This window comes from Scleropages formosus, chromosome 19, assembly GCF_900964775.1.
Source record: "Scleropages formosus chromosome 19, fSclFor1.1, whole genome shotgun sequence".
Lineage (NCBI taxonomy): Eukaryota > Metazoa > Chordata > Actinopteri > Osteoglossiformes > Osteoglossidae > Scleropages > Scleropages formosus.
In genome coordinates this window covers 24,608,641-24,630,946 of record NC_041824.1, presented here as the reverse complement: position 1 = coordinate 24,630,946, position 22,306 = coordinate 24,608,641, and the positions used below count along the sequence as shown (strand labels likewise).

The following is a 22,306-nucleotide window of genomic DNA, read 5'->3' as shown; positions in this document are numbered from 1 at the left end:
ACTTAGAGTCAATTCATTGGAAATGCACGTCTCCGGACTGTGGGAGGAAACCGGATAGCTCCAATGCGTTGCTCTCAAAGTTCCAGATCTCAAACTTTTTTTTTTTAACTCTCCGAAAAGAGAACCTAATATGACCCTGGACAATTCTTCTAACTCCCCCTTGACATAACTTCATATGGCGGTTGAACTAGGACGAATAAATCGAAAGCCCAACCACTCACGCCGGGGACGCGGGTCTGAAGACGGGGACGCGCCTCTTCGGACAGATTCCTCTCGCAAAGCGAACGGACGCTCCACAAACCAGCAGTAACGACGAGCACCTTTCAACGCAGGACCGACCGGATCCGGCCGTTTGAGCGCGGCTCTCGGTGGAAGTGCAAGGGCCGAGGCCGTTGCGTGCTCCCGATCCCGCGATCCCGAGGGAGGAACAGCCACTTCGCGACTCCGTTCGGCTCCTGTTCACACGCGCTTTCCGCAGCGGGTAACTGAACCCGAAAGGCGCGATCGACCCGCTTATATGGCCTTTTTTCCATAAATAAACTGGGAGATGAAAAGCTGCGTGTTTTTCCCCCACTGCGGGTGACTTTCGGTTGGTTTTTAAACACGACGCGAACATCCAGCGTCCAACAGCTGGCCGCGCGACAGCACCGCGCGCCAGCGTGCAGGACGGGAAATAAAGCATCAGCTGTTCGCTACAGCGACTGTCACATCCCGCGAGGACAGTGAGTGACTTTTTTCTGCCAGTGAGGTGAGACCGGACTTATCATAAGTAACGCGCACATAACATATCATATATATAATTCAATGATACTTTAAACAAAAGAGACACTTTCGACCCATGACTGTGCGGGGAGCGCGGGTTCCACAATCGCTGAAATCATCTTACTAAATCTAAGGAAACCGTCAGACATTTAAATTATTAGGTTCATATGTTTGGGCATGTTTCGCGTGTCACTGAATTGGTGTGAAAAGTTAGGGACTTTTTGTGTGCAGTACTTGGTTAGTACGTGTATTTACTGCGGAATGTCCCGAAACTCGCCCAGTGTTCAGTTAGTCCGCGGACTTTGGAGCTCTGGAGCTCAGCCGACGCCGACGGGTTTGTGCTTCGCGATCGTCCAAGCCTTGTCTGTGTTTATAAAACTGATCCCGAAACGGGGAGCGTGTTTAGCTGCGTTAAATGTTGCTGGATTTAACGAGGATACGCTGCATGTGCCCATCTGGGTAAAGGACATTGATTGGTTCGAGGGCTGTGAGCAAAGGCCGACACACGGATTGTCTCCTTAATTGTCTCCTTCCTCTTATCCAGCCGTAATGGAATATGTGGCCGAGCGGCCCGTGTCGGTCAGTGCGCGTCAGCCTGTGTCCGCGGCGCCGAACCACACGAGTCGCGCGCGCGCTCTTAAAACAGTGGGGGGAGGAGGGTGCTGCGTGTGCGCCGGTTAACGGGGAGGTGGGGCGGACCTTGGCGCGCGCCTCGCTCCCATAACTCTGTGCTGTACTGTGTCCTGCTTTCCTTTTCTTTACTTTCCTTTCCGTTCCGCTCCTCTCCTCTTCCAGCCGCTGCCCGGGATGTGGACGCCGGAGACTGACGCGAGTTCCACGGCGACGCGGGGAGGCGGCGCGTGCGCGACGAGCTGCGCCCGAGACCGTTCGTTCGCCGCGTGAAAGAAGCGCGCGAGCTGCTCGTCATGGCCGCCTCGGCGCGCGTCTTTCGCGGCACTGCGATGTAGCGCCACCGATTCGCCACAGCTCGGACGCACAGTGACACTGTGACAGTGTGGAAATAAGAATGGCAGACCAGAGGAACATCCAGTGTGCGGCTTCCAAAAGCATCCGGCCCTTCAGGTCCAGCGAGGAGTACCTGTACGCCATGAAGGAGGACCTGGCCGAGTGGCTCAACACGCTCTACAACCTGGAGCTCTCCGCCGAAACGTTCATGGAGGGGCTCGAGACCGGCTGCGTGCTCTGCCAGCACGCCAACAACGTGACGCGCGCCGCGCGCGACTTCCAGCTCCAGCATCCGCGCGCCGCGCAGTTCCTGCGGCTGCCAGCCAAGGAGGTGCTCTTCCAGGCGCGCGGCGTCACCCCCGGCTCCTTCGTGGCGCGCGACAACGTGTCCAACTTCATCGCCTGGTGCCGCCAGGAGCTGCGCGTCAAGGACGTGCTCATGTTCGAGACCAACGACCTGGTGCAGCGGCGCAACGAGAAGAACTTCGTGCTGTGCCTGCTCGAGGTGGCGCGCCGCGGCGCCAAGTTCGGCATGCTCGCGCCCATGCTCGTGCAGCTGGAGGAGGAGATCGAGGAGGAGATCCGCGACCAGGAGAACGTGGGCGAGTCCAGCGCCCCGGGCGGGGGGCTCGAGCCGGGCAGCCGCGGCGCGAGGGAGCCCGTCGCGAGCCCGTACCCGTCGTGGCAGCAGAAGAGGGTCCTGTGCGACATGCGCAACCTGGACGAGCTGGTGAGTGACGGAACGCGGGTTTGGGCCCGGTCCGCCGGCTGAAGGAAGCTTTTCCCAGGGGGTAAATCAAATAGTGGGGTGCGGTGACGGTGAGGGGGTGTCGCCCGACGTCCTTTTCTCGTTCCTCGTGACGAAGTGGCACGAGCGGCTCACTTTTTTCGGGATGCTCTGTCTGTGTGTGTCTGTGTACGTTGTGGGAACGCGTCGGTTGGGCCGACACGAGGTACCGCGCGTGGCAAAATAACATTTTACATTTACATAGCAGACGCTTTTCTCCAGCGCGACTGTCGATGAACTCTATGCGTTATGAGCCCACACACCTTATTCACCGCGGTGACTTACACTGCTAGATACACTACTGTACTACTTACACGGTCACGGGGTCATACGAGAACAAACACTGTACTGTACTGTACCGCAGTCTACTGTGCTGAGACAGGTGGGAGCAGAGTACTGCTTATTATATATATAACGACAAAACGCATGTTTGTTTTGTTGTTATATTCCTTTCCAGTGACCACACATCCCTGTGGCCTCTGGCTGTGTACCTGTGGGTTTAAGTGCCCCGGTGGGACAACATGGTCACCATCCCACATGAGGAGCGCTGTAGAAGTGAAGTGTTTGTGTAGCAGCGTGTGGTCAGGTGCCCTGCAGCGGGGCCCACCTGTGCATCCCATGATACTCTGGGATTCCACACAGCTCCTGGCCCAGGGAACGAGTGCGCTGCTGCCACGCTTGGGGAAAATGAGCGACTTCCACTTTTCCTTAATCCCGGTGCGGAGCAGCCCCAGCGCCCGTGTTCCTGCCCCCTAATCCGGACACAAATGCGTCCACTGTCGATTTGTGTTGGACACAGCCCGTATCCAGATTATTGCTCAGATCCTTAAAATGCACAATATTATGACATAATTGGATTTTAATGGTGGAGCCGAACCCTTGGACATAGTCCAGATTCTGTCCTTTGGAGCAGAAGTAGGGCGACGCGCCATTTGCTGCTCGTTGTTATGAGCTGGCGGTGCAATATTGAAGAGTGTCCGACGAGGGGAGGGGAGGGGAGGGGAGGGGAGGGGAGGGGACGGGACACCATCCCTCTTGTCCCAAGTGAATTGCTCTTAACAGCAGATCTCAGCGTGTCACAAAGTCCAGTGTGAGTGTTAGTGAGGGTCACCTGAACTCCCACAGCAGGTGATGTTGTGTGGTGATGTGGTGATGCTCGGGTGACATCAAGGAGACCTGCAGAATGGAGCGTGCGCCGCGAGTTCAGCCCCTGAAGATCCTGTCAGGCTGTGTACTGGTGCGGAGTAGTATGAAGCCAGTGAGGCCATTGCAGCTTCCACCGGTCGAGGCTTCGGACTGGAAAAACTTGCCCTGTTGTTGCCCCCGCCGTGTTCTGCCGCCGGGGGTACGCGGCATGTAATCTGTCACTGCTGGTGGGGGGTGGAGCCTGGGTCTCTCATCCAGAGCATGCAGAGCTGGGGGATGTAAACACAGCCTCATGCCAGCATAGAACCAGCAGCCCCCTTGCTTTCCTCCAGCCCCCACCTTACCATGGAAACACAGAGGTGTGCATTTATACCTTGGAGGGGGGTTTGAGCTTTACCATCCTGGATCCCCTTGTATCTCGTGTACACGGTGACCCACCCTTCCTTGTGTGGCTCGTCCCACTGCGTTTCCTCCGTGTCCTTGGCTCCGTGTCGATTTCCTGTCCAATTGAGGTCATGGTGGCTGATTCGTTGTGCCGTCACTACCTGTGAGTAATCTCCACCGTCACGTGGCTCCGCAGACACAGCTTCACACCTCGGCGAGACGCGAGGGTGGAGGCAGCATGTTGTTGTGGAGTTGAAAGAAACAGGTGGCACATAGTACAGTGTTTAAGGAGCTCAGTGCTGAGCCCAAGTAAGACCACCAGTGAAAATTTGCTTTTGTTCATTTATCTGACACTTTTCTCTAAAGTGACCTAGAGTGTTAAAACACTTGCAGTGATTTATCCTTTTATGCAGCTGGGTAATTTTTACTATAGCGATTTAGGGCAGAGGTGTCCAGCCTTCTCTGGCCAAGGGACACGATTGCTACCGTGAACTGGTTTGAGGGCCACACGTGTAAAAATCACAGTAAGTGACATACTGACTCTTCAACGTCTCTTAAATTGAGAAAATATTTATTGTAGAGAACAGCAATATGAAATATGTTACTGCTGTGACAAGATATATCATCAAGTGATTTCTAAGACACATAGATGAATAGAGGACACTTTTCTTGCAAGACATAATTGTTGTAAAAATCCAGCAAAGAGAACTGTTTAAAATTTCCCGCAGGTTGTTCACACACTGCAGTAAAAACATGGTGACTGACTGGCAGATGTCCATTCCAGGGCAAACCCGGCTTAGCCTTGCACATTATTCTTCCAGGATAGGCTCCGGACCGCCATGACCCTGACTTGGACAAGTGATTAAGAATTATGACTGAGTGTAGTAATAATAATAATATAAATAAAATTAACCTTTTGTTTTTAAAGTGTTCTGAACACTAGTGGCTGAATAATAGTCAGTGGTGATAAGCTTGTATTTTTTCAGGACACACACATATATACGAGAAAGTCCTTCAAAGCATTTTTTACAAATTCCACATCCAAAAACAGGTTTGATTTTGTGACCTCAGTTTCAAGTAAATACAAATATTATGAACAAAGAGTAACTAACCTGGTGTAAAAAGTTGACAGTGATAAGATAAGAGCAGACAAAAACTGAACGCAAGTACCCTACTGTGTTTTACCACTGAGGATGAAGGAGCTGCATCTGAACAGAGCACTCAGAGTCCAGCTGAGCCCCACTGAGGACTTTTTGTGTGTGTGTGTGTGTGTGTGTTTGTTTATATGTACATTTGTATATGTGTGTCTGTATGTGTTATATGTGGTAAATATTAGTATGCTGTACATACTAAGAGCCCCCAATGGGAACAGCAGGACCACCAACCTCTCCTTACCTGTCCTTCAATGTTGGCGCCCGTTCAACGTGTGTCTCACTGTAACTGCATTTCTGCATAATTCCACACCATTTACACTATTTATGGTAGATATATTTATGAATGTACTAGTGGGTTGCGGTTCAAAAGGGGGAGGGGGTGGGAAGCCTGTGGCCCATGGACCGATAATGACCTTGTTCAAGGGTACTGTAGCAGGAAGGGGAATTTAAGTCTAAAGGTTGCAGCTGTAACTACTACGCCACCTACTGTCTCCTGAACCATTACACCTCTACATGAATATAAAATTGTGAGCTGAGCAGGTGGTTTAAGTGTCCGCAGTCGATGTGTTAATGCTGACATGCCTTCTTTTGTCTCTACAAAGTGCGTCCTAATGTATGGCTCAGCTTCCTCCACCGGGAAGATGGTTAAGGTAACGCTTGAAGCATCGTAGTTAAGGACGTGGATTTGTAACTTAGGGCTACACGATAGTGTTCCAGACGGGCCCTCCTGTTGTGCCCTTGGGTGAGAAACGAGTGCCGTAACCCTCCTGTCGAAATGAATGAGATTGTAAGTCGCAGGATACAAAAGCGACATCTAAACTACAGAGTATCAGGGACCCGACCCCCCCCCCCACCACCACCACCACCACCTGAAACTGCCTTATGGGAGAAACCGTGTGCATCAGTAAGACAGAGAAAAATAAAGGCCACCGCACCTCTCCATCAAAGTCCCCACATCTTCCGGCCAGGAGAGTAGTGTTACTGCGGTATTATAGGCGTGCTAAAAATACACTGCATGTGCAGTTTTGCTCTCGTTCCGTTTGTCCCTCTGGTACTTTGCACATATTAGTTTTCCCTTTAATGTATTTCTGCCTTTTCCGAGCTGACCTTGTCTGGGTTCTCAGTGCACTGGGCCAATGCTGAGGGTGGGGGGTTGAGGATGAACCATTACGATGAACCACCATACGGGTGACGTGCCACCAGCATCAGGGCAATGTGCCTCCCCCTCCTCTTCCCTAGGATGGTGTGACCTCCCCCGGGGTTAAAGCCAAACTGTAATTATGGAGATGGCCGCCCAGGCCCGGGTTGCGGGGCGGGGGGTAGTGCTTGGAGCTTAAATGGACGTCTGGTCCACTGCTGCATCCACCAGCCCTGCCTCTGAATGGCACTGTGCAGCTCTTCTCGTCGCTCTGGGTTTCACATGTTCAGTTTTTTGAATCCTCCGGTAAATTGTCCTGATGTGTGAAACAAGGGAAGAGCTTTACCGGTGTTGAAGCGGTGTATCCTACTTTATTTAGATGGGTCTCCTGAGTGGTGCGAAGGAACCTGAGATCACGCAGAGCAATCTGTCAGTCCTCAGGCAGCTTTAAAAGCCAGCGATGACATCTCTTCTACGGAAGCCGCCGCAGCATCCGCCCCATTAAATATTTAAGTGTTATCTGCTCTGGGGGTGATGTGGAGCCACTCGCGATGCAAAGGAGCGGAACAGTAACTTCCGAGGATCCGATTCTGCCTCCAGACAAGAGTGGCCCTGTTGGACGGGGTAGTTCCACTGAGGGCGACGCCAGGCTGCTGTCTGACTCATGACACTTGTCCCATGTGGAGATGCACTGGAGTGACCTGCTGAAGTAGTGTCACTGCGCGAGAAGAGCACCTTATAAAAGTAAATTGAACCGAATCAATAAAGTAATGTCGCTCAAATGAAATAGAAATATGGCCAAATCTGGGAAGTTACAGTAGCATTATTGAGAGTTTTCTTGAGAACACCTCATATCTGACACTTATTTCCTCTTCATACACCTTTTACTGCAGCATCTTGGGGGTCCAACTTGTCGTCCTCTCATCTGGACTTGAACTTACACTCTAGTCTCCTGTCTGCCTTTCATGTGCCCTCCGTACGCAGAGCTGTGTGTTGGAAGAGCGCCGGGGTGTGTTTGCCTCCAGAGCAGCAACAGCAGTAGGTGTTGAGCTCCATGATGATGCTTCCTCATCAGGCTGCTGCTTCCCCCCGGCAGCGCTTGTTTCCTGGTTACAACAGCTTCCCTGTAAATACACCGGCGGCTCCTACGCTGCCCCCTCCCTGGCTCTTACTCATCGCAGACACAGTGAGGCTCTATTTTCCAACCGACGTCTCCCAGCCGGTTCAGGAAACCCATGATGCCGGGCTGCCTTCACACTTCCCTCTTTCCAGTGGTCGCTCCTAAGAGAATCCCAGAAAGCCCATCTCGCCACTTTCCGTTTTCCACCTCTGTTTCCCCCTGAGGGGGTGCATCCGGTTAGCATGGCTCTGCACATGGCTCTGCACACGTCCTAAATTTTGACCTCACTGTTGGTTGATTTTGTTTTGACCTCGTCGGTTCGTATGATTTTTTTTTTTTTTTAAATTACGCATCATGACACTGCGCTAACACACCCGCCATACACAGTTGCATGTATATGGAAATGAGCAGCTGTGAAACTAATGAGAGCAAAGTGGTGTTTTGGCCTCTGTGTGTGTGTGTGTGGATGATGTGGTCCTAGTGCAGCTGGACTTTATGAAGGCAGTGCTGCGCTCCCCGCTGGCTGCCGTGTGGCCTCTCAAACCACGATGACTGCAGGCCTGGGACGTGCATCTGGAGAATGGGCCCATTGTGTGTGTGTCTGTGTGTATGCGTGTGTGCTTGCATCTGTAGATAACCCGTGTCCCCCTTGCTGAAGGACCGTCCTTGTGTCCCTGTTGCCCCGGATGCTCCAACTCCCAGCGGTCAATGAGTACTCTGCCGACCCCCATTTCCCAGGCGCTCCAAGGGATGACCGTGGGCTTTGTTCTCGTGGAGGCGAAGCTGCACTCTGTATCTCTCGTCTGGACCTGACCGTCGCCATGTGTGGGTGGGAGGGGCGGCAGGACGGTCGAGTCGCAGCACGCCTAACGTGGCGAAGCACCCTGGGCACACACCCTTTTCGCTCGGCCCCATCGGCACGTGACACTGAATGGCAAAAAGTCATGAATACAGAGACTGTGCCTGAAGTGACATTACTGTACAGTCCGGTAAACCGTGGTATAATGGATTTTACACACACAGACACGCACACACACAGAGGTAGCAGGAGGAAAGTAGGTCAGTGTGGGCGGGCTGCAGCAGGGTAGACTCCAAGGCCTTGCTGGGGAATGTGTGTGTGTGTGTGCGCGTGTTTCGGCACGCTCCAAGGAAGTGTTTTCTTGATGAGATCAGTAAATAGCTGAGCTCAGTTCTCTTGCCTTGTTCCTCATCATCTGTTCGGGGGGGCAGGGCGTGTGCTCATCTGCTATCTGCCCCACTTTGAACCCTCACGCTAAACACCATGTAAACACCAGGCCTGGACTCAGTACTTTTCTCCTTCTAAAGCTGGTTATTTTTGCGTTTTACGTGTATACCGTCATTGGCCAGTTTTTACCACGGTTAGGGGCTGAACCGCTGCCTGTGACCACACTTGTCCACTGACCAAATGGTTGTAGGACACGCCCCGTCCAGTGAGAGCCAATGATTGGTCCCGTTTTAGTTTAACAGTGGGGAGATGTATATAATGTGTATTTATTTTAGTATACAGTTGTTGGAATGACACCAAAGTAAGCAGCAGAATTGCAAAATGAGTGAGAGATACCCGAATTATTTGTGTGACACAGGAGCGCATTCTCAGCCACACTCTCAGCCGATGCAGTCGCTCAGAAAGCTCCCGTATGTTTTTTTTTTCTTCCTGTTTTCTTTGTTTGGTGATTTTAATGAAACGCACTGTCCGTAAATACACCTCGTATTGCCTCGCGCCACGTTACTCCCCAAACGCTGAGCGTGCGACAGTATCACAGATAACCGCAAAGCCTTTCCTTCTTTATTTAAAATTAGATATACACTGTGTTTAGGTCCCTGCAAATATTTAATGAATACTGATATTGATTGATTTATTCATCATATGCCACCCGCGCAGAGTCATCTCATCACTGTGCAGGTTTGGTCCTAGACGGGAGCTGTAAGGAAAACGTGCTGATGGCTGTGGTCACTGAAGTGAGTGTTAGTGAACACGGTCCTACAAGTGTGCCGCCGCCGCTGGCTGCACGTGATCTTAACCAGGCAGTTTGACTGTATGTGTGTGTTTGTGTGTACAACACATGCCTGTGTGTGTATGCCACAGAGGGCTCAGGTGGTGCGGCCAGCCTCGATGTAACCAGGTGGAACCGCATTGGGAACAAACTTGTTTTTAATGCGCAGCTCTGCTCCAGTACCTGATCTGGCCGTCGTTTTCCGCTGCATTGTGGTTTAATAATGCATTTAAGACGCAGCACAGCCGCACATGAAATAGTTCTTTTTATGGATCGCTCTGTCGCCGTGTTCCATTGTGAAGCGTGGTGTGCAGAACTGCGGGATCAAGATGCTCCATCGTCTTTTTCGAGCCTTAACCATCTTCCGCCATCACACTTCCAGACAGCTCGTTCCACACAAAAGTCACAAAGTGCTGGTATGTTCCTTCAGCAGAACCGGAATCAGTTGCTCTCGGTCCCACTAGGAGCTACAGCAAGCGCCCACAGTTGTTCGACTAACGCTAGGCTCTCTGAACCCGGGTTCCACCCTATCTGCTGGGGCTGGTCTATCCAGTTCCTCGGCGGGGCTGTTCACAGGAGCATGTTGTTTTTCTCCTCATACACGTTTGCACCTGCATGGTGCACCACCTTCCCATGCTCTCGACCACTTTTCTCCTCTTAGCAACCAAACACCAACTTGTGTGACACGTAGTAACTGGAGCCCAATTCTCCCATCGGCCTCAAAGTCCAAATGACCAGAGTCCTCAGCTTAAGAACGCAAGTAGAACTGTTCAAAACTCAGTTTGTTCACAACTCCAAAGTCCCCCTAAGTCGTAATGTAACTTATTAAACGCAGTAAAACTGTGGAGTGTATGTTGGAACGCTAAGAGCCCATGTGCTTCGCAAGTGTGAGGGGGGTCTTGGAGCACACATTTGCTTGAAGGAAAAAATGAGAAAACAGACCTCAGAACTCGTGGTGCAGTGGATTTGCCTCCCTCTTCCTCCCCATTTTTTACACGTGTGCTGCAGAATTGGTGGTAAAAGGAAATCACCATGAAACACAGTTCTCGCACAAAGTGACCGCACAAATAGCGTGGAGTGTGTTTGCGCCTCTGTGTTGGTGCCGTTGGTGCAGTGCGAGTGTGTTACGGGCTGTGTGTGTGTCTGCCCTGCCTGGGCCTCGGTTCCTCGAGGCCACTTCTCGCTTAGCCCTCTGTGCTCTGTTCGGGTGGCTCGGCTCGAACCTGGGCGCCTGTTGCGGCTCACACTTACGCAGTTGTCAGAACTCCATTAGCCTCTTGGTAGTTGTAAGAAACGCTACTTGGTGTCAATTTGTTGCAAGAGAAAACCCTTAAACCTTTATAGGCCAGGATTTGGTAATAATAAAAAATAAACAAATGACTTCCACAGGCATTATGGTGGCACAGTGAGTAGCGCTCCTGTCTCACAGCTCCTGGGTGGTGCGAGAGGATGTGGGTTCGATTCCTGCTCAATCTGTGTGGAGGTTGCATGTTCTCCCCGTGTCTGTGTGGGTTTCCTCTGGGTGCTCTGGTTTCCTCCCACAATCCAAAGATGTTGCTGTTCAGATTCACCTATAGTGTGTGAATGACAGAGAGAATGTGTGTGTTCCAATGATGTATGGATGAGTGACCCAGTGTAAATAGTGTATCTAGCAGTGTAAGTCACTGCAGTGAATAAGGTGTGTGGGCTGATCACGCTACATAGAGTTCATTGGAAGTTGCTTTGGAGGAAAGTGTCTGATAAATGTAAATGTCATACTCACTTCTGAGCAGAGCCTATCCTGGAGGCACAGGGTGGAAGGCTAGTTAAGGTACACCTTGGATAGGATGATAGTCCATCGTAGGGTAGACACACGTGTACAATGTGTACAATTTAGAGTCACCAGTTAACCTAACATGTGGTCTTTGGGAGGTGGGAGGAAGCCCATGTGAGCACAGAGAGAACATACACACATCTCTGATTTGAACTTGTGCCTGAATGATCCAGGTGCTGTGAGGTGCCAGTAGCACTACTTGCTGCACCAGTGTGCTACCCTAAGTAATAATAATTATCAGTGCAGAAATGTTGATGTTCTTTTTTTCAAATTTGTTGAACACAAAATAATAAATATGGGGAAACGTTCAGGTTTCTGTGGCTTTGTGTTCCCAGAGGGATTGATTTGTTTTAACTGTACATGCAACCCCATAAGATTCCCAACACTGGCTGACATCATGAAGTAGAAAGGTTGTGAAGGGTGGGTAATATCCTCCAATTATACCTCTGTCAGCATCATCAGGCCTATTTTATGTATAAAATACCTTTGGACAAAGGCCACTCGCTCTCGATGCTCTCTCTCCCAGCGCCATTATCTTCTCTATCAGCCGGCGGCCTTTAACTGGCCGTTTGCGTAAACACCGGTTTCCTCCGTGGCGCGGCGCACCCTGGCCTGCCCCACCCTGCCCCACATCGCACTGCGCTGCACTTCGTCCCAAGTCCCAGCAGCTCCAGCGCCTCGGGGGTAGGGGGAAATCACGGACGTCACGATTCGAGGCGGGGAGGAGAACAACAGGGTGTGGAGCGCATGGGCCGCGACCCAAACAAGCCCTTGGTCTTTGCACTGAGTGAACTGTCCCACAAGCGTGTTTCCTGGAAAGAGGAGACGGCCTGAAACAGTAATTCAAAAAATTACTCTGAAAGTTTGTCTCGGCGAATGCCAAATCCGTCAGCGAGTTGCTTTACTACACGTTTCACCGCTACTATCTTGATGTTTTCAACGTGTTTTGTGACTATAGAGCAGACAGTCATTTGCACGAACGTTTCTTTTGTCAGGATGCAAACTAGTGCAGTACTGTGTCCAGCTGTTGTGTCTCAAACGTTTTGCACGAAAAATCAGTGAGTTTTCAGCGTTTAGCGTGTCGGATTGCTTCCTGAGTTCCCTGCTCGGTCGTTCTGCCCTAGTTTCTGTGTTCGCTTTCATTGTAACTTTTGTGCTTAGCAGTGAACGAACACTCGCTGTGGATGCTGCACAACGGAGGGTAGATATTCCACATCGAGGGGGGCTCCTGTCAGTCGGTGGTGCGTTCACACGGCCTGGGAGATGGACGCCAACAGCACCTCACACACGTCAGTAGGCTGAGCTCCTGCCCCAAGTCAGACTGTGACAGATGGGCGCTGCTTGTGAAGAATGCCTTTGAGTGCTGTCCCGCTCTGTCCCGCTCTCTCCCGCTCTGACTTCACATGCCGATAAAATATGTATCAGCACAAGTGCTCTTGTTCTTTGGCGGCAGCTCCTTGTAGACTCCCAGTCTGTAGTCAGCCCTCCAATTTCTGTGTAATTTTTGTGCCGTGAGCTCAGTTTACTGTGCCGAGCAGCTCTCCCGTCTCGTGAGCAGCCTTGCTCTCGCATGCAGACTGGAGTGTTTCTCAGCTTCAGCATTTAGCAGTCAGTCTTGCCAAGAAAAAGGGTCGGTGCCGGTTGTCAAGTTACACCATGAAGGGCATGTTAAACTGCTGATTTTAATTCACTAAATTAAATGTGACACAGTTAACACAGTTAACAAGTCAAGGTTTATTATTGAACCTTACACACATTGTTATTAACTGCTTGTCCTTGTCAGGGTCATGGAACCCTATCCAGGAAGCATCACTGGATGCAAGCCCATTGCTGGGTTTACATTTACATTTATTCATTTAGCAGATGCTTTTCTCCAAAGCAATGTACATCTCAGTAAAAATATATTTTATGCATTACATTAAAAGAAAGAGACATGGCTGCAGACATGTCCCACAGGGTTGTCTCTCTCTCTCACACACACACACACACACACACACACACAGGACAGTAATCCACCTGACACCGGTCTTTGGACTGTGGGAGGAAACCAGAGCACCTGGAGGAAACCCACATGGACATGGGGAGAACACGCAGACTTCATGTACACTGAGCTACATTCGAATGTACGCCCAAATGCTAGTCCAGGCACTGTGAGGTGGCAGCCCTTCCTGCTGCACCACCATGCCACCCACTGAGCCTTACAATGTGTCATTAGATATAGCTATAAAGAGCCTGTCTGCAGCTTTGTTCTGCAGGAAATGTTGACTGTGAGCAAATCAGAATATTGTTGTTCACAGATTTAGACCCAACGGGAAATTGCCACTGATGGACATGTGACTCTCACATGGGGCAGATAGCTCCCTCTGTCCCTCAGAGATGCTGAATCCTTCAACATTGAGGAACGGTCTTTCTTTCAGACCCTCTTCTCTCCTGAATTAAGAGCTCCTTCAGTTTGCGTCACACTATCTGTCACCATCACGTCTGTATTTCCTATCAATTCTCCATGCATAATGCAATCTAATCAATTCTGTGTGCATAATGCTGTGCGGAAACATCTGCTAAATGAATAAATGTAAATGTGAACATTCAGTGAACCAAAGTGCTGCTACTGCTTCTCCCATCAGCCTAACTTGACCCTGTGTCTTTGGCTGGCGCTGCAGCGAAGGGGGCATCTCAGGAGCGTTTGCGAGCAGATCAGACAGGCTCAGACAGACAGAGGACGAGGCACCACGACTTGAAGACTTGGAGCCTCTGTAAAAAGCTTCACTCTTCGGCTGTTCCATACTGTCTGCAGCTGTAAATCACTTCTCACTGCCGTAAGGGTGTGTCACCGCGGTGAGCCAGTGTCCCATCACAGCCCTGGTTGGTGGGATTACCCAAGATGTTGTGATGAATGAATGCTAGTTACTGTGAGTCAGCACACATGTTGCTGTTGGGAAACAGTAACACCCTTTGTTCTGTTCATCATCACACGTTCAGTGTCCCTGTGTTTTGGGCTGGTGCTGCTCGCTTTCTTTGTGTTCTTTGTTGCTTGTTGTGCCCTGTCTCTGTGTAGCTCATGGGTCGGCAAGTGTGCACATGCCTCGTCCGAGAGCACTATTGGGAGTAGCATCAAAAGCATCCCTGATCCCGGGGGGGGATTCCAGTGGCTCGTCTTGCCCTGCCCTGAGAGCAGCGTTAGATATGCACTCGAACCCACAGTGAGCCTCACATGGTGCTGTGTGTGGATCTGCATGGGCTAGTTGGGGCCCATCAGGGCCAATGCTTCCCTGTGTTGTTGTTTCTGTTGGTCACTGTAGGTCACAAAAAATGTCACCTAAAGCTGAATTAAAATATGACAATAAAGGGCTTTTTCTGCATGATAAAACAACATATGTATAATATTTCTAACACAGTTATTCATACCTTGTACTGTACTGTTATTTTTTTGATTCCTTCATTCATTTATTACCAATAACCACTTGTCCAGTGGAGGGTGGAAGTGGTCCAGAGTCTATAGCAGAATACCAGGGTACAGTCTGGACAGAGACGTTTTGATAATTGGACCCACCGATAGTTCTAAGTGTTGTTAACAGCATACTTTGCGGTTTGAAAAAGTGCTTCGCTGGTGAGTGTTCTCGTTTCGAACGAACGCAGGTCAGCACCATAGCTGATGGCGGCGACGGCAGCGGAGTGCAGGGACTGGGTGCGGACGCCTAAATTAGGACTGTGCACTGAAACAGCCGGTTTCAATGTGTTCCAAGCCTGTGAGGGTGAGGCACTGCTTCATTTGGAACAGGCCGCCGAAGCCAGATCGCAGTGACATGGCAACAACCCACTAAAACGAAGGCTGTCGGCCCGGGGCAGTGCTGCTCATTCCGAGTTCAAAAGGCGGTATTTTGGGATGAAGCTGGAGCAGTGACACACTCAACACTGTGACAAATGGAAGATCGGTGTGCCGCCCTCCTGCCCGTTGGTGAATGGCCACCAAAGCAGCCTTAACACTCTGTGTGTATTTGCCCCACAGGTGCGGGAGATACTGGGAAGATGTTCCTGTCCCTCCCAATTTCCCATGACGAAGGTCTCCGAGGGGAAGTACAAAGTTGGAGATTCCAGCGCCTTGATCTTCATCAGGGTGCGACCTTTAGCTTCCTTGTTCCTGCACGTGTGTTTTGTTTTCCACTCTCTCTCCTTGTCCTGCCCCCTTTTTCTCAGTTAAGCGATCAGTTTCAGTGGTGCTTTGTTGGCACGTGCGCTCTTGGTTTGCTCCGAGGTAGAAGACAGTATCTTCAGAACAGCTGCCACAGGCCATAATTGCAGCTCAGGCTCGTTTTGCTGACACACCCTCTGACGGCGTGCGGTTCGCTGACGCCCTGAGCGCCTCCCCGTGGAAAGGATAGCAGTGGCCCAGAAGGTGGTGCTGCCGTCTGCTGTCTCCTGCCAGCCCCCACCTCACGATCTGCCCTTTTCGGCTGCTCTGTGTGGCGTCTTACGCAAGAATGGAGAAACCTGAATATTTAATATGGCCACTTTTGTTGATGTATTTATGAATAATCTACAGGCAGGAGTGTGTGTGTGTGTGTGTGTGTGTGTGTGTGTGTGTGTTTGGTGTGTTTTCCACCACAAACATAGAAAAAGGGTGTCGGAGCTTTTCAGCATCGGATCAGCTTCTGTGTCAAGGGAGCTGTGTGCGGATGAAACCTGCTTTTGTTTTGAATCCGCGCACGGAAGCCTCGTCTCTGTCAGATTACGGCCCATCCCCCACCTCGATGCATTGCACGTGACTGCGATTATGCACGTCCTCACCCTGCCACAGTTTAGCCGAGAAGTCCCCGCGCAGGTTCAGGAGCCGGCTCCCCAACATGGCTGCGGAGGGGCAACACGTTACAAAAAAAAAAAGGACGACACAAGCGGTGATTGCAAAACTGAGCAGAAAGAGCAGGGCAGACAGCTTTACGAAAGCACTGCTGGGTTGCGCGGAAAACACTAAGTTGAAAGTAGCAGCAACCGTTGAGTGGCCTTTGGTACAGCTCCACTGAGCGGCCGCTCCCGGGTCACTCCAGGTTGCCATGGCAACACAGGGGTATCGTTAGCCGTCGGATGGAAAGCAAACGGGGCCAGTGGCACAGGGACACTGCGGGAAAGCTGGAGGTGTGTTAACGCATCCTAAGTTGTGTGACCAGGCCTTGAGGCACCCCTCTGCTCTTGGTCATTGGGTGCCTCTGTGTCGTGTGACAGTGTCCAGGAGACCCAAATAAAACTGGTACCAGTCTAGCAGGGGCCACGAATCAGCTGTTACCAGTGAGAGGGACGGGCGGCTCAGTAACACACGTGTGGGTCAGGGAGATGGGTCGACCGGCCTGGCTGGATGGCTGGCTGGCCTTCTCACTTGGCCCAATCACCTGTCCGCGGACTGACCAGTGCAGCAGGGTCATCAAAGGGTGTCAGCTGACCCCAGAGTGAACTGGTGTGTTTTGTGTTTGCTGCCTCCCCCCAATCCAGGTTCTGCGTGCACATGTCATGGTGCGAGTGGGTGGTGGCTGGGACACGCTGGAGCACTACCTGGACAAGCACGACCCCTGTCGCTGTGCAGCTTTTGGTGAGGTCACTTCTTGTAACCGTCTTCCGAGACCAGAGTTTTGGAAATCCAGCCAATTATTTATTGCGTTCTTTTGTGCTTTTTTTTGTGTTTCTCAACACTTTGCTCGGACTATATAGCACAGGGTGATAATGAACCACCAGAAGCTATAGTGAAAAGTTATCCATGAATAAGTTAGTCCTGAATTCACACTGAGCCTCTGACAGATGGATGCGGTGGGTGGCCAAAGAGGTTTGAGCCCAGCTCGTTGGGTTTGTTGTTCACAGCTCACCGATACCAGCAATCCAAAGGGGGCGGCCAGGGCTCCCACAGCAAGTCCTCCAGCGCTCACTCGTCCCGCTCCACCAGTCCCGGCCCGCAGTGGCGCGCCGAAGGCACCGCCCCTTTCAAGACCCCAGACCGGCGCACCCTGGATCCGCCTGCGCTGCTCTCAGCAGTTTCGTCCTCGTCCCGTATCGGCCGCACCCATCGGCCCTCGCTCCCCACAGAACTGGACAGCAGCTCGGGTCCAACAACTAGCTTACTGCCCCGCCCACCTCGGGACCGCTCAGAGCCACGCCTCCTCACTAATCTCAGGTGTGTGTCCAAATTAGTGGCTTATAATGCTTCTTTATTGCATGTGTTCTTGTAACTGCTTATGGTTTCTACGTTTGGCTATATCATTTAATAGTCCACCCAAAGGAGTATTAAAATTTTAGGACGTACAAAAATCATAATAGGCTTTTTTCATAAGGACAAGTCCTACACTGCTGGTGTGAGCCTGAAAGCAGTCGCTAGGCAGTCATATGACAGCACGCTGCAGGGACACGCAAGCCTGCCTATAGCCCTGGGCATGGGTACACAACACATGCTGTGCGCCTTCTGTGAACAGAGCAAGGCATCAGCGCTGCGTTGATCTGTCCTACTGCTCCGGAGAGCCAAGGCGAATAGCACGCACGCGTACGCGTACGTACACACAGGATAGACCAGTGAATTGAAATAGGCATTTCACTTTAATAGTAACAGAACATCATGTTGACAGAACATCAACATTCCTGCAACGTCTGGCTTGTATGCTGCCCCCTTGTGGCTCGGCTGTCCAACCGCCGCTGGTACGCGAGCTCCACTCATAATACTGCATTTATGGTGCTGGTTTGGTTTTCTCATCTCAGCACTAATCTGATGAACTCTATATGAGTGGAGTTTTGTGAAGAACTTCCATTTTTGTTTAAAAAATAAATAAATAAAAGAGCTTGCTCGTTCAGTGGCATTACAGGCAGAATACTGACAAAAGAACATCACTTAAAATACGGGCTGTTATTAATATTGTTGTTTTCAGTTTATTTAGCCATGCTCCTTAGTCACATGAATTTGTAAAACAGTGTGTTGCTCATTAGACCATGAAAGGTCAACTTTTGAGAAGCCATTTTGTTTGCTGCAGTTATTAGCTGTAGACTCATTTATCTTGGCTCAGGGCCAGAAAGTGTGTCAGTGTTTTTGGAAGCAATAACTGTGAGCAGGAACCCAGACGCAGCCTTCGCTCCTTCCGGTCTCTGTGCAGGAGCCACATGCATGGATTAAAAGCTAATGCGAGGTCCTGACACCGCCCTGCTGGGACAAGTAGAGTCAGTAAGACTTGGAGTTAATCCAGCTCCGCCCAGCTCGGCTTCTGCAGGGTTTCCCAGCACTAAAACTAATCTGGTTAGTGGCGTTCACTTGGTAAGGGTGGGGGCTGTCAGGTTACTTTGGCAGGAGATGGAGATGGGTGGGACTTGTGGTTGTAGGGTAAAGGGTGTCGGTTAAATTCAATGACACATAATGCGACTTGTGCTCATCGGCCCCGGGGCTTGAGACCTGATGACGGATGCATCGTGTCTGCGGTTCTTCAATTATTGCTGACAGATTGCTAACTCTTAATCCCCCCAACTGTCTCGCTGTCTTTGGGGTGCAGGAACAGGGACCTGTTTATCCCAGCGACACGCCGGTTTTCAGGGGACAGCGACTCCTCAACAGCCTCCTCTAGAGGTGCTGGTCGGGGAGGGCCGGCCCGCAACTCTACGGGGGGCTCCCGCCGCCCCGGAGAGGAGATTGTGCTGGTGGTGAACCGCCGAGAGGGAAAGCACATCGTCGAGATGCCCGCAGGAGGAGGGCAGGTTCCAGACACGCGGCCCCCCCAGATCCGAGCCCGCAGCCAATCCCGGGAGAGACCCACGGACAAGGTCCTGAAGCCCACCCCACCCCAGGGTATCCCTGGGGAGTCCAAAACTGCCAGGCCAGAGAGGGGCCGCTCACTAGGTCTTGAGGGTCCTCGCAGGCTGCAAGCCCCCCGATCGCTTAGCCAGGGCAAAGTGGCCTCACAAAGCAGGGCCAGTGAGTCCAGTCCAGGACCCCGACCCCCTCTCAGGGACCCGCAGACACTCCATGCTGACAGGCGAGAGGACGCCCGGACCAAGCAAGTACCGCCAGCTTCTCCCAAACAAAGCGGCGGGGGGTTAGCACGGAAGCAGCCGGTCCCCCACCCCAACTCCCCAGCTAAAGGGGGCCTTGGCAGCCCTGGTAAAAAAGGAATAGCCACCCCCAGGTCAGCAGCACCGCGCTCCCCATCAGTAGGCAGGAGCCGGCTGCTGCCCCCAGTCTCCCACTCCCAGCAGGGCCGATGTTCTCCCCATTCCTCCCCACGCTCCTCCCCCCGCCCGTCAGTTGTGCACAGCCCCCGATCTCCCCGGGCTTCCCGCACCCCCCGGCCTGCTGGGCTCAGTCGAATGGCTCGGGGCTTCGAGTGGGCAGTGCCTGCAGGTGAGGAGCGGGAACTGCATTTCCAGCTGCTGCCGAGCCTGGACCCTCAGAAGGAGCAGGATTTGATCCGTAGCTTTGAAGTCGAGTTCCTGGCCAACACGCAGATGGCTGGCGCCAACTCCTTAAAGGAGACCAGAACCAAGGACCCCGGGGCCCTGCGACTGCCTGTCTGTCAGCACAACCAGGAGCAGGAACAGAGCTTTGGGAGCCTCCTACCATCACAGCCAGGTGACCCTAATGTGACGGACTCCGCCTATTCCTCCTCCAACTCCTCCACTTCTTCCCTCAGTGTCAGCGGCAAGGTGGGCGTGCTGCCGGAGCTCCGCGAGAGCAGGAGAGGCGGTCCGCGTCCATGTCTCCTGGAGGACGGACCAACCTTGCGGGACGCCCAGATGCTCTGTAACTCCTACAGTGACAAGCAGGGGTTAGGTGAACAGTGGGAGGGTCACGGGACTTGCCACAGGAAGCTGCCGGCCATCGGCTGCTTTGCAGAGGACACTGGGCTGCTCCTGTCTGGCAGGGAAGAGCATGTGATGCTGTCACAGGACCCTGCCCTTAAAGGGCTGGCCTGTTGCTCAGCTGACTTCAGCAGCAGCCATGAGAAGGGACTAGACCGACAGCAGGTGGCACCACCCACTGAAGCACTGATGGACAGAAGTCTGGAGCAGCTGGAGTGGCCTAGAGTGGCGGTGACGGAAGAGGAGGAAGAGGAGGAGCAGCCAGACCACCAGCTGGGCTTTCGCTACCACCTGGAGGAGATCTGCCGCCCTGGCAGTGTCCACTCAGACGATGGCTTTCCGCCTGCTGACCTCTGCCCCTCGCCGTTGCCTCTCCCTCCCTCAGAGGACGGCTCCTTGAAAGACTCGTCCAGCGAGAGCTCGTCCATGTGCGTCAGTCTCAGCGAGGTGCGTTCCGAGGACTCCTGCTCGCCGCCCCCGTCTGCTGACGGCGACACAGCCGTCGTCCTGCACTCCAAGAAGAGCTTGAAGAAGCCGGACCGCGTGCCTTCCATCTACAAGTTGAAGCTGCGGCCCCGGATACGGCCACGCACCGACAACCGGCCCGAGAACGGTCCGTCGCGGATTCCCACACCAGTCAGCTACCGGGAGCAGCCGCGCACCAGTCTCTCACCCCGGAACAGCCCGACCCGCTGTCCTCAGAGTCCCCAGAGTCCCCAGAGCAATGGCTACGGCAGGCCACAGAAGGCCCTGCTGCAGCGCACCTTGGCTGATTTGATCGATCCGCGGAATCGCTGCTCTCCCACGGGGCGGAGGGACTGTTCCTCGTCCCTGGAGTCGGGAAGCCTGGATGATGACTCTTGGATGTAGCGGGGGTGTGCAGCAGTGAGGTGATGCTTGACATCGCAAAGGCGCTCAGTGACCTGTCACTGAAGTGCAGCTTGAGAGCAAGCAGCTGCTGGGCTACAGAGAGCAGCAGGCGCTCAGATGGGCAGAAAATGGGCCCGAGAGGAAGTGTTCAGCAGTCAGTGGGGTGTTGCTGTGGAAACCAGAGAATGCCTGGGAAAACTGGACAACAGGGACACAGGGTGGTTTCAAGTGAGCTCACGAAGGCTTCCTTTTAACCCCCCCGTTGGTCGCAGTCAGACCCCTGGCACACCATTCCATCTCCTTTATTTATTTATTTTGTCCTTCCTGTCAGATCTTTGCACACCAAGTCCTACTCACAATGCTCATGTGCTGGAAAGCCTCCATCAGTCCTTCCTACGGTCCTTCATCGGTCGAAACGTGTAGTTCTGGGTGGTAACGGGACACTGATGTTGACTTCGCATCCATATACCACCGCAGCCTGCATGGAATTCGACTCCTCTGCTTCTCCCTGTACTCCTCTCTGGCCCTCATGTGGTAGTGGCTTCGGCAATCCCGGCCCTTTCCTTTGGCTGAGCAGTTTCCACGGAAACGTGACGACAGGGTATCAGCTGCCATACATTATGGTTCGAGGAGGACCGCAGTGACAGTCTGCATCGTGGCGCAACACGCTTCATCTCTGTTCCTCTGCGCTGTGTGACACTACGTCTGCTGTGTCTTTGACACCCAGTTGCCTGGAAACGGAAACGAGTTAACACTACACGTTCTCTGTGCAATGCTACTTGGGTCTGGTCCCCAGCCACCACCCCCCCCCCTCCCCCACCTTATGCTCTGATTGGTCCCCCGGGGATCACATGACCTGTGTGTGTTGTATATTGTGGCAGACCCCTTGGCTGTGTGCAGGAAAACTTGTTTTACCTTATTTGTGTGTGTAAGAAATACACCGGTATTTTAGTAAACAGTGTCACTGCAGAATTTGTTTTACAGCTTTTAACTGCTGTGTTGTGAATGATTTTGTAATCGCAAGCAGGTGAAAGGAAAACAGATTTGTGAAGAAGGGTGAGAAAATTTAATTCTTTATCCTTGTGCTCAGACTCTGATAGGTTGTTACAGTGGTGTCATTGTCACCGGAACGCCACATGTTAGAACACAGGTGTCATACCGAGTGTGTGTGTCTGTATTTAATCTGTGTACATAATGTGAATATACTGTAAAATTCATATTTTTCAACATGTTAATGCTGCCTTGGCTATGCAATACTGCTGTGGGAAATGTTGCCTTGATTTTTTTTTTTTTTTAAAAAACCTTCGCCTTAAAGTGTGTGTGTGTGTGTGTGTGTGTGT

General features: G+C 52.1%; 1 protein-coding gene across 1 annotated transcript; it reads left to right on the top strand.

Moving 5' to 3' along the window:
* Window positions 1–22,306, top strand: gas2l1 (growth arrest-specific 2 like 1). The gene is made up of 6 exons (XM_018749140.2): window positions 1–748; window positions 1,558–2,458; window positions 15,292–15,399; window positions 16,767–16,863; window positions 17,130–17,439; window positions 18,794–22,306. Exons 2-6 carry the CDS (start codon window positions 1,790–1,792, stop codon window positions 20,964–20,966), a joined length of 3,357 nt encoding a protein of 1,118 aa, XP_018604656.2. The 5' UTR covers window positions 1–748; window positions 1,558–1,789; the 3' UTR covers window positions 20,967–22,306.

Bases quoted from the DNA above. Each gene is read 5' to 3' on its own strand.
- gas2l1 (XM_018749140.2), top strand. From the start codon at position 1,790: ATGGCAGACCAGAGGAACATCCAGTGTGCGGCTTCCAAAAGCATCCGG. The intron at 15,400-16,766 runs GTGCGACCTTTA...CCCCCAATCCAG, and splicing joins GCGCCTTGATCTTCATCAGG to GTTCTGCGTGCACATGTCAT. The intron at 16,864-17,129 runs GTGAGGTCACTT...TGTTGTTCACAG, and splicing joins CTGTCGCTGTGCAGCTTTTG to CTCACCGATACCAGCAATCC.